The 12,403-nt window shown below is 38.6% G+C and overlaps 1 protein-coding gene across 1 annotated transcript; it reads right to left on the bottom strand.

Moving 5' to 3' along the window:
* Window positions 1-5,301: 5,301 nt before the first annotated feature.
* Window positions 5,302-8,498, bottom strand: LOC108669394 (cardiomyopathy-associated protein 5-like). The gene is made up of 2 exons (XM_018156714.1): window positions 8,492-8,498; window positions 5,302-6,761 (listed from the first exon to the last, which is right to left on the bottom strand). The coding sequence occupies exons 1-2, from the start codon at window positions 8,496-8,498 to the stop codon at window positions 5,302-5,304; spliced, it is 1,467 nt and encodes a 488-aa protein (XP_018012203.1).
* Between the last annotated feature and the right edge of the window lie 3,905 nt (window positions 8,499-12,403).

Genomic DNA, 12,403 nt, shown 5'->3' with positions numbered 1-12,403 from the left:
AAATGTTTGAATTTGGATCGATAATTTTGGTTGATTTGCTAAAAGGACGACGTAAAGTTTATTGTCTCAGGTTCGTTATTCATTTATGGCTTATATGTTGTAATGAAGCTAGTCCTCTCTCGTGTTCTTTTACTAGTGTGAGGTATTTTTACAACAACAACAATTTATCGGAACCTGAACTATTGAAAAATATCTATGGGGAAAAAATATGTGGCACCACTTGGCACACTGAATGCAACATCTAACGGTCTCATACTAACGATCTGTTCGTTCTGAGGCAAGTAAAAGTTAGGGGTTTGTCTCTGGTCCTCAGAGTACGTTTAAAGCCTTCTACAATGACGAGCTTGATACATACGATCTAGAGTCCTGGGCCCATACTTTAAAATACAGTTAGGAGATCGTAAGTTCATCAGCCAATAATTGACGGCCTTTCAAGCAAAATCCTCCAATCATAGGCAAGAAAATAGAGCGTAGATACTTACGTTTACTTAGCGAGTCTTGAAAGTATGGCCCCTGCCCACTCCCGGGAACCGCAACCCAATAAAGGCAGGGTAAGTTGACTCGAAACCAAAGTAAGCAAAAAGGGCGATGTCTATAACGTCAAAAATGCCTATAAATGGGTTACTCAGTTGAATGCTCGCAGGAGGACTGCTCAGTAACGACTGGTCTAAGGTACAGTCTATCTCTCCTGTCGAACGTCTCCAATCGGTGCCTTATAAAATTTAATTTACAACCTTACAGATATACTGAGTGGACTTGTACGTATACAGCGGCTTTAAGGTCCTTAGAGTGATAGCCTTTCCAATCGGTGCCTTATTAAATTTAATTTACAACCTTACAGATATACTGAGTGGACTGGTATACTACGGCTTTGAGGTCCTTAGAGTGAATTTGGGTTCCTGCAACAAGTTAATAATTTATTTGCGATTTTGGGATTGAGCTTGCTTTCCTACCACTGGTGAAGAGACTGATTTCTAGGAGACTTAGTTTATTATATTTAAATTTGCATGTTTTATTAGACTGTTTTTATCCATTTTTATATCAATATTGGTGTCATTGTTATTTATTCTGTTTATTTGAGCTTTATGCTTCGTATTTCGATTATTCATTGGCAAGGATTAATCGGATGATTGCTGATATGCGTTGCTAAAATCAATGCATTGAACGGGAATACACCGTGATTACGGCTGTTTATTGCTGACCTCAACTAATTTTCAATATCTAAAGATGTATTTTGAATAAAAAAAATCCAATATTCACTCAAATATTTCATTATAAGGGTTGTGATTTTACAGAAAATATTTATAAGTTTATATCCCTCTTCCTAAATGTATCTCCATTGTTTGGACATTGTTGAGATATGTTTTGATTAACTGAAAATTTTTCAGATGCATTTTGTCATTCTTTATTGCACGACATGAGAGGGGTAAATGATCGAAATGTTCTTTGGCATTCAAGTTTGAATTGATATCTTCGAAATTTACCACTGAAACAGAAGCTTATATTTAAATTTGATTCATAATATGAATAAATGGATGTCTGCCCATTATTCTGAAATTAATTGTTCGATTTGAGGAAAAACTATGTTTTTTCATCGTTTTTGAATCTCTCCTATTTTCCCGTAACTGGGAGGAAGAGTTTCAGTGAGCTTAAGATTCTTTGAGACTTTGATGGTACCAAAGTCTCATCTTTTACTATCGAAAAATAAAATACGAAATAAGACACAATCCATTGAAAAAAAGTTTCTGCGCCATATTACTGCGGAAAATGAACTGAGTGAACAAAAACCTAAACTCCTTTAGTCTTCTAAACTTCAGACCCCGTGGGCTATATGTGGTTCTTGATGCCGCAACTTGCAGCAGCACAAGGAAGCAAAACTGCGACAGCCGAGACTTGCGGTTTAGTTTGATTTTTGCCAAAGCTCCGCCACGCCTTGATTGGCAAGCGCGCTTGGAAAAAAATTGGCACCGCGACATTTCTTCGCGGAAATTTTGGGTTCTCGCACTCAGCCTGCAGAAAATTTCGACAGCGAGTAATGGAAGGGAAGCTTTACGGTGTGCCATGAACACAAGTCTTTGTCTCAAAATGACGATATTTGTTGGAAATTTATTGTTTTGTTTTGTTATTTATTCGGTTGTCGGTCGTTGGAATCTCATTTTATTAAAGGCTAAATAATCATTATTGTCTCAATTCAATCACTTTCGTTTTGAAATATTCTTAATTTGCCCTAATTAAGAAGCCTAATATCTAAACAGAAATCTAATCAACAGAATTATACAATGTCTTCGTTTTAATTAACATGGTTTGCCTGAAATAGCGAATGATTCGCCGGCCATTGGTCCTCCGGCTGAGAGACAGAACGGTATTCGCGATGTTCCGCAAAAAGCAAATGGAATTGACTGGAACGCTGTATTGCGGTGCACTCTATTTCTTCTCCTAGGAGCTGGGCCTTTACGTGCATGGCTGGAATTGTTTGTTCGACTTTTCTCGGCGTAATTCTTCTTTTTCTGTGCCCGTACGACTAAGGCTTACCATTTTCTCATTTATGGAAAAAAGGCGCTATTGTGCTCGTCATGTACGTCCGTCTGTCTGTCCGTCCGTCCGTCCGTGACCTCAAATTTTCGTCGACGAGAAAATGCGCTCTCTGTCACTCACTGCAGTGAGTACTGAGTTATATTTTTTTACTTTGCTGTTAAGTCTCGACACACTTCCAGTAGCAGTGAATACTTGAGTTAGTATCTGTGAAATTTAATGTTTGGTTGCAGGTTAAAAATATTGCTTGAAACGTTATTTTCTTTAAACCTCTCGTTCTGATCTTCTTCACATCTAACTATTTATTGAAATTTTAAACCATTGCATTAATTTCACGGCCGCACCCATTTGTTAAATTAATAATTATTTTATTATAATTCTTGTTTGCATCAGTTTATCGTGAAAGGAGATGCATCCTATCCCGCGATGTCGCTTTATCGAGCCTTGGCAACAACGAGCCAAGTTTGACAATCTGGGTTCTTGGTCTCAATGTTGCCTGAAATGAAGGCGGACCATTAAAGTCGAGCCGATGTTGCGGACTGCGGAAGACGATGTCCAAGGTGATGCGGCAGAACTTTGGCAGTCAGAAAAAAGTGTAAAAGAATTGTATTCGGAACTTTATTTTATTGTGTAATTATAATTGAACAATTTTATCAGAAAACAACATAATCGAATAGTGAGTTCGGTTCAGAAAATTATAATGCAACGAATTGTTTTCAATTAAATGCTAAAATTTTACTGAAGCTTGTTGGTTTGGAATGAAGCAATATTAATTTTTTTATTGAAATGAGGTATGATTAATTTATTTTGTGATCAGGAAAGCATTTCAACGTAAACCGACTGTAGAGATCGATTTAGATAAACGGACCCTCATTTTTCCCCGCTTGTTGCTGTGTGTAGCGTTACAAAAACGTCAGTTTAACGACAAAAAAATCTATTTTCTCGGACTTAAACAATCAGTAACATGATCAAAATTATTATAACATGAAATTAATTTGAATTTGTTCGCATAACTTTAATCTTACGCATATCTCCAATACAAAACCTGCACCATATGCAGAAAACCAATTGATTAAAACCTTAATGACCCGGTGCACTAATTTCAAGTTTATGGGATGAAATTTAGCTTCTCCTCAACTCATTATATGACTTCATTTCAGTTCCAATTATTAAGTCCCCAGGAAAACTCTTCCAATTGAACTTCGCAATTGATATCTTTCAGAGATGTCGCATCTAATATCGATAAGTTATTATTCTTGAAGAAGGCTTACTTTATTGCTATTGGATATCGAAGTGGACTAGCGCAAGCGAGGCGTCTGCCGAGCCCTGGCAGCATTCGAATGAAGCAATTTTGTGCGCTGGAGTCAAAATATCGGACGAGCTCCTGGAAAATAAATGAACTGGAGATTGATTCCAGGGCTCTGGTGCTTGGCAATTGGTAAGGAATTCATTTAAAGGAAGTTCATTGACGAGTTCCTTTAATTTCAAGATTCAAGAGGACACTTAAATTGCTAGGAAAATATCTCTGGAAACGATTGAAAGGGCTTACATCTCTGAAAAAGAAATACTTTGAAAGAGGAACTGCATGCATGCTTTACGATTGAAAAGGTAGGTTAATATACTTCCGTATTAGGGAAGGTCACCAGTATCCAAGACTGGTGACCAATGTACCTTCATCGACTTTATTGGTATTTAAAGATATATAATTTTATCCATTAGTCCTGGATAATTTTGTCCTGTAGTCCTCAATAATTTTATCCACTAGTCCTCAATAATTTTGTCCAGTAATCCTGGATAATTTTGTCTATTAATCCTACATAATTGAACCCATTAATTATTCCAGTATAATTTATGTACAGTAATCCTGGACAATTTTATACAGTAATCCCGAATAATATTTTCCATTAATCCTGGATAATTTTGTTCGGCAATCCTTGATAATTTTATCCAGTAATCCTGAACAATTTTATCAAGTAATCCTGGAAAATTTTACCGAGTAATCCTGGAAAATTTAGTCCAGTAATCCTGGATAATTATATCCAGTAATCCTGAAAATTTTTATCAAGTAATACTGAAAATTTTTGTCCAGTAATCCTGAACCATTTTATCCAGTAATCCTGAACAATTTTATCCAGTAATCCTGAAAAATTTTATCAAGTAATCCTGGAAAATTGTATCAAGTGATTCTGGAAAATTTTGTCCAGTAATCCTGGAAAATTTTGTCCAGCACTCCTGGAATGCATCATCATAGGTTGATTTCGTTACAGAGATCAATGGAGTCCCGCACGAGAGAGACAGAGAAGGGAAATGTAAGGAATCCTAGCTACATAATAACTTAATGTAAGGAATCCTACCTACATAATAACTTAACCCCACAACTGAGACCTGCAGTCAGATACTGCGCGCTCAGCGGTGGGGCGCTCAGGAACAATCCCCCTAGGAACGCGAGATCCCATTAGACTTCTGACCCCCCTTAGGGGTAGTTCCTTATATAGTATATATAAACTCCAAAATCCTCCTGTCATTCTCGACAGAAAATTCAAAGGTGATTGTTTTTATATTCGGTGGTTTTCCGGAAACATTTTTTTGCGATACTTTCGTAAATTTAGTCTGCGGCTCTGAATTCAAGTTCGCTTTCCTTGTATACCTTGAGTACCTCAGAGAGAAAAGTAATGTTGAGCTCGTACTAGTTACGAAAATACTCAATGACTATGTGATTAGAACAGCTTCACATCGACTAGCGAAGGTGGAGCGCCTCCGTTAATCACATTAACCGCAATTATTAATATATTCTAACTGCCTTTCGNGCTGTTCCTGCGCGTGTTCTAGAGGCAGTAATGGCGCGTGCTGTTCCTGCGCGTGTTCTAGAGGCAGTAATGGCGCGTGCTGTTCCTGCGCGTGTTCTAGAGGCAGTAATGGCGCGTGCTGTTCCTGCGCGTGTTCTAGAGGCAGTAATGGCGCGTGCTGTTCCTGCGCGTGTTCTAGAGGCAGTAATGGCGCGTGCTGTTCCTGCGCGTGTTCTAGAGGCAGTAATGGCGCGTGCTGTTCCTGCGCGTGTTCTAGAGGCAGTAATGGCGCGTGCTGTTCCTGCGCGTGTTCTAGAGGCAGTAATGGCGCGTGCTGTTCCTGCGCGTGTTCTAGAGGCAGTAATGGCGCGTGCTGTTCCTGCGCGTGTTCTAGAGGCAGTAATGGCGCGTGCTGTTCCTGCGCGTGTTCTAGAGGCAGTAATGGCGCGTGCTGTTCCTGCGCGTGTTCTAGAGGCAGTAATGGCGCGTGCTGTTCCTGCGCGTGTTCTAGAGGCAGTAATGGCGCGTGCTGTTCCTGCGCGTGTTCTAGAGGCAGTAATGGCGCGTGCTGTTCCTGCGCGTGTTCTAGAGGCAGTAATGGCGCGTGCTGTTCCTGCGCGTGTTCTAGAGGCAGTAATGGCGCGTGCTGTTCCTGCGCGTGTTCTAGAGGCAGTAATGGCGCGTGCTGTTCCTGCGCGTGTTCTAGAGGCAGTAATGGCGCGTGCTGTTCCTGCGCGTGTTCTAGAGGCAGTAATGGCGCGTGCTGTTCCTGCGCGTGTTCTAGAGGCAGTAATGGCGCGTGCTGTTCCTGCGCGTGTTCTAGAGGCAGTAATGGCGCGTGCTGTTCCTGCGCGTGTTCTAGAGGCAGTAATGGCGCGTGCTGTTCCTGCGCGTGTTCTAGAGGCAGTAATGGCGCGTGCTGTTCCTGCGCGTGTTCTAGAGGCAGTAATGGCGCGTGCTGTTCCTGCGCGTGTTCTAGAGGCAGTAATGGCGCGTGCTGTTCCTGCGCGTGTTCTAGAGGCAGTAATGGCGCGTGCTGTTCCTGCGCGTGTTCTAGAGGCAGTAATGGCGCGTGCTGTTCCTGCGCGTGTTCTAGAGGCAGTAATGGCGCGTGCTGTTCCTGCGCGTGTTCTAGAGGCAGTAATGGCGCGTGCTGTTCCTGCGCGTGTTCTAGAGGCAGTAATGGCGCGTGCTGTTCCTGCGCGTGTTCTAGAGGCAGTAATGGCGCGTGCTGTTCCTGCGCGTGTTCTAGAGGCAGTAATGGCGCGTGCTGTTCCTGCGCGTGTTCTAGAGGCAGTAATGGCGCGTGCTGTTCCTGCGCGTGTTCTAGAGGCAGTAATGGCGCGTGCTGTTCCTGCGCGTGTTCTAGAGGCAGTAATGGCGCGTGCTGTTCCTGCGCGTGTTCTAGAGGCAGTAATGGCGCGTGCTGTTCCTGCGCGTGTTCTAGAGGCAGTAATGCCCATTACTATTCCAGCACGTGATCTAAAATAAAATGATTGTATTATTCCTTAAGAATAAAACATTTTCGTGCGCAAATTTATTGAATGTTAAAAAAGATTTGATTCATAACTTTGAGCTAGATGAATGACACCTGAATAGGCTATTGGTTGAATATTTCAGAGTCTAGAAAATAATTCTGTCAATTTGTCAATATCTGCGAGTAAGGTTTTAAAAATGATACAAAAACTGCTAAATTTACCGAAAAATTTTTGTGGTTCATTTTCATAACATTTGTATGTACGTTTTTTCCCGCGCCGATAACACAAACGTAAACATGAAAATCTAACAGATTGTTTTGTTGTTCGTACGGCCGGTATAGGAAATACAGAGGCTTAAATTGGAACACTATGATCGTGTATAGTGTTTAAATTGGATGAAAATTGTGTTTAAATTTAAATTGTGTTTAAATTGGATGAAAATTGTGTTTAGATTTAAATTGTGTTTAAATTGGATGAAAATTGTGTTTAAATTTAAATTGTGTTTAAATTGGATGTTTTTAAANATGGGTATGTGTGTGGTTTGGAAATAGGAGGTGGGTATGTGTTTGGTTTGGAAATAGGAGGTGGGTATGTGTGTGGTTTGGAAAAAGAAGGTGGGTATGTGTGTGGTTTGGAAACTGGAGTTGGGTATGTGTGTGGTTTGGAAACTGGAGGTGAGTATGTGTGTGGTTTGGAAAATGGAGGTGGGTATGTGTATGGTTTGGAAACTGGAGTTGGGTATGTGTGTGGTTTGGAAACTGGATATGGGTATGTGTGTGGTTTGGAAACTGAAGTTGGGTATGTGTGTGGTTTGGAAACTGGATATGGGTATGTGTGTGGTATGGAAATGAGATGTGGGTATATATGTGTGCGGTTTGGAAATATAAGGTGGGTATGTGTTGTGCTATTTAAATTGGGGCTGGGTATGTTGTGCTATTTAAATGGGGCTGGGGTTTGAAAATAAATGGTATTAATGCACGTGTTCTTTCTGTGCAGAACGAAGACATCTGCTTCGTTCGCCTCTCCAGAACTTCTTGGGTCGGGGAGCTCGTTGAAAACTCTCAATTTTCTCGGATTTAGCACCAATAAACCTGCTAAATGTATATGATGAATAGAGAACTAATTCAGCCTTCCCTCTGAACAAAAGCGTTTCTTTTATGTTTTCTAAGCGCGTGTCACTCAATTAAAAATAATTTCTTGATTCGTACCATTGAATCTCGTAGTGACACTGATTGATTTTCACTGCCTCATATTCGTTCAATTGGAAATAACACATTCACATTTCACTGAAAAATGGTGAATTTTATCGTATAATCACTCATAACAATGAAAGTGATTTAAATAATCTTGTGCCTAGACACAGATTCGTTCTATCGGGCATCACTCTGCACTACATCTGCAATGTTAACACATTCACAAGTGATGTTGTGAAAGAGCTAGTTCTCACACTTTCTCGACTGTATCTTCAAGCTTTATAATATTCATTAGCTCTTATTCACACATTTTCCCGCCGATTCTTGAACTTTACGTGACTTGATTCACAAGGGATCCGGCCTTTGGAACCCGATCTTTCCATAACTGACGATTGATTGACATAGTTGCTGGACTTATTGCTTATATTGTCTACATAATCCAAAATTATGGAGACAAAATACTCATTGAAGAAACTTTGATTAACGTAACACGCACACACACTCTGCATCTTTACCCACAACAAGATGAAGTGGAGTATAAATCCATTATCATGGATCTATACCTTCTGCATAAATCCATTGCCATTGATTTACACCCTATGTATAAATCCATTGGCGTGGATCTATAATACCCTGCCCTGGATTTATACCCTGATCACAAACCCACTACCCCGGATTTATACCCTGAGCAAAAATCCACTACCCTGGATTTACACCACCACAATGCTGGTGGGTTTGTCGACAAGTACGACAGCGCAGGCCATCGGGCTGCCACATAATCATTGACGGCCTTTCAAGCAAAATCCACCAATCATAGACAAGAAAATAGAGCGTAAGTACCTACGTTCACTTAGCGAGTTTTGAAAGTATGGCCCCTGGCAGGGCTCTGGTGCTTGGCAATTGGTAAGGAATTCATTTAAAGGAAGTTCATTGACGAGTTCCTTTAATTTCAAGATTCAAAAGGACACTTAAATTGCTTAGGACACTTAAATTGCTTAGGACACTTAATGAATGTGCTACTAAGTGAACGCGCTGCGTGTGATCGCTTTCACCTACACTCCTGTGAATGTGTTTTGTGAATGCGCTGCCTTTTTTTGGATTTAAATTGCTTAGAAAATATCTCTGGAAACGATTGAAAGGGCTTACAAATTTTTGAAAAGGGAATTTATATTGTACAGCGATGTAGAAGTTCTCTTATTTGTACATGTTTTTGAGTGCTGCAGTTTGGCTAGATTGCGGTTTCTTTGCTCAAGATGATATTATTTGAAATTATTTCCAGCAAAACACATTTTTAAACGCTCAATTTGCTCGAAATAAACTGCAAGGAAAATTAAGAATCAAACGAAGATAAGATATATATTCGTATTACAAGTGGAGTTTACTTTTAATACTCTGAAAAAGAAATACTTTGAAAGAGGAACTGCTTTTTGTCCAGCACTCCTGGAATGCATCATCATAGGTTGATTTCGTTACAGAGATCAATGGAGGAGGCAGAACGCGCTATATAACTTACTTTAGGGGCGCATGAGCGTCAAATATACCCTAGATATACCCTATATACAGTACATAATATACCCTAGATATACGTCCAATATACCCTAGCTATACCCTAGAATATACCCAGTCTTGCTCGCTAGAAAAATGCACGTCTCTTCCTTAGAGCGACGGAACTCTTGAGAAGATGGCGCGTTATTCGCTTAATAAAAGAGCTTCCATTGCAATTTATTTGCAACAATTCCTACCCATTGTACAAATTCAAATCTCCTTACCGATTGAGCATCGGGATATTACTAGTATTTATTTCCAGTTTTTTGCAATTATTCTCTAGAAAAGTCTTGTTTAATTGGAAAAATAATTTCGAAGTAAATTGGAAAAAAAATTTCTAAGTATTCGTTTTATAAACGCAATATTTTCTGATGTATTAAAGCTAATGATAATACGTTAACTGCGCAACATTTATTTTATCATCACCCACGATAAAATAGATTGCAAAAAATTTAATTTACCATTATTATTATTTTTATTCGATATGCTTAATAGTTTCATCGAATTTCGAACAAGAAATATTAAATTCCCTGGAGTAAAATTCAAAGCTTCTGAAAAAAACGACGTTGCCACACCATGCCACGAGGCAAGCAGCCGCAGTTTGCAGAGGGATTATCCCCTAGACACACAGACTTTGTTTTGGTGGATTTCCCTCGGTATCCTGGTAGCTTTATTCTTAGGTGTAAAGTCGTCAACAAGATCGTGCATACTCTTGAGAAGGGAAGTGTTTCTTTAAACGCTGTCGCCGATACCGCTTCAGGGATCGTGCTCAGTGCCATAGAGATGCTTCTTTTGGTTAAAATAATGTTAATTTTAAAGTGAACATTTGAGAGTGATTTTGGTGCTTGATTTTAAGTTGTTTACTGTTGTTATATTATGGTTAATGACGTAATGTTGTTTCCTAGTGTTCTGTTTTTGCCTGATGTTATGTTGTTGACTGACGTTGTGTTGTTTATGGGTTTGAATTAACAATCAAATGTGCCTTTAATAAGCGTAGCATTGCTTTCGTCGGTTTATTTCAACCCATGGGTAATGTTAATTAATACTTCAACATTATTTTATTTTCATGGCTTGACGAGAAGAATAGAAAAACGTCTTAAGACTCACTTCAGTTCACAATGTTCTGCTAGTAGACCATTTAATGCTGAGTGCTTAATAAATGACTCGACTATTAAAAAATGAAAAAAGAAAATGATGCGTCCAACCATTTTTAATGGCCAACTTGTATTGAAAATGGCCGCTGCAGACACTGGTATATAATGTTAGGTGGACGCTGACTCGGCATTCACATTTTAGAGCTCACATCTTCTACTATATTTCGTGATCAAAATTTTCTTGAATTACTTGGTTTGCGTTTTAGTATCCGTCTGTTTTTTGGCAGGACCAATCGATTGATTTTTTTTCCAGTGTTTCTTACGATGGAGAGTTGTTTTCGATGTACTGTAAACTGCAATGAAAATTTTCTTGAATTGTATTTTAGTATCCGTCAGTTTTTTGCAAGACCAATCGATTGATTTTTTCCAATGTTTCTTCCACCTCTACGGTACGTTGGTTTTAATGTAAACTGCAACAATATAACAAGATTAAATAACGTTTTTCCCAACTCCCATTGTAATGATGTCACATTTTATTAAAGGAAAATAACAATAGCATCTTTTCTGCAACAAAATCAATTTCATCTGGGAAATTAAAACTTGATTTACCATGTATTGTGATAGTCGGTTTTGGTTCATTGTTAATCATGGTGTAAGATTACTCAACTCATTATGTCGAGGAACCATTTATTTCTTTCGGAAAATATATCCTGACATTGCGACGTTGCTGAAATTGCGACATGATATATTTATATCAATTATATTAACGATAACTTAGCGTGTATTGGAGGTTCACATTTTTTCGCGTATAACTACATTAAATTGGATTATGTACTTACATTTTTACTTTATATGTACTTACGTTTTACATATACTTAACGTTATAACGTTTACGTATACTTAATGTTATATGTACTTACGTTTTACGTTTTCGCTGGAAGTCTCTTAGTTTAGTCAGTTTCTCGACACAGTTTTTTTGCCCATTCTTCATGTCGTGCTCGTTTCTGTAAATCGCTCAAGAGGCCACATGCATAATGACTAAACTTTAGCTATCACTAATAGTGGACTTATTGTACTTAGAAGAGTGAAACTTAGCCTACGGTACTTAGAAGAGTGAAAAAACTTCAAGTATAATTAGATAAAGTGATTAGATACGTTTTCAATAGCGAAATGTTGAATTTTTGTGGCGTTTCCTTCGCTTTTAAATTTCTAGTGAATCTGCGATTCAAGCAGTCTAGTGACATTATTACTTAGATAAAGACGATTTTAGCAATGAAACTTTACTGCATGGGAGTTTATACCCTCTCGTAAACAGTGAAAAATACGATTTTATTGGTAGAAAGTATATAAAAAATCTGAATATCTTTTCGGAGCACAAAAGTAACTCAAAAGTTTATCCTCAATCCTCTAATTTGTAGTTCAGCAATAAAATATTCACAAGTAAATATTCGACCGTGCATATCATTTAATTAATTTGATAATATTGATGTTCAAATAAATGTTCAATTTTGTCATATCAAATTTTATGTTTGTAGATATCACTTGATTATCTAGAATGATGCCTTACATCGAGAACAGGAGACTACGATATCATGCATCCAAGAAACTTGTAATTGCATTTAAATATTGAAACAGCTTGTGTTCAGATTAATTTTTAGATTTCAATTGTTTGAGCCGAATGAAACATTATGTGATGGGAAATCTTGGCAAATAATACTCTACAAATTAGCATATATTTCATTATCCGAACAATGTGTGACTGACTTAATTGGGAG

This window comes from Hyalella azteca, unplaced genomic scaffold (genome assembly GCF_000764305.2).
Source record: "Hyalella azteca isolate HAZT.00-mixed unplaced genomic scaffold, Hazt_2.0.2 contig8327, whole genome shotgun sequence".
In the NCBI taxonomy this organism is placed as follows: Eukaryota; Metazoa; Arthropoda; class Malacostraca; order Amphipoda; family Hyalellidae; genus Hyalella; species Hyalella azteca.
The sequence above is the reverse complement of the archived record's forward strand: the minus strand, read 5'-3'. Positions and strand labels throughout refer to the sequence as shown.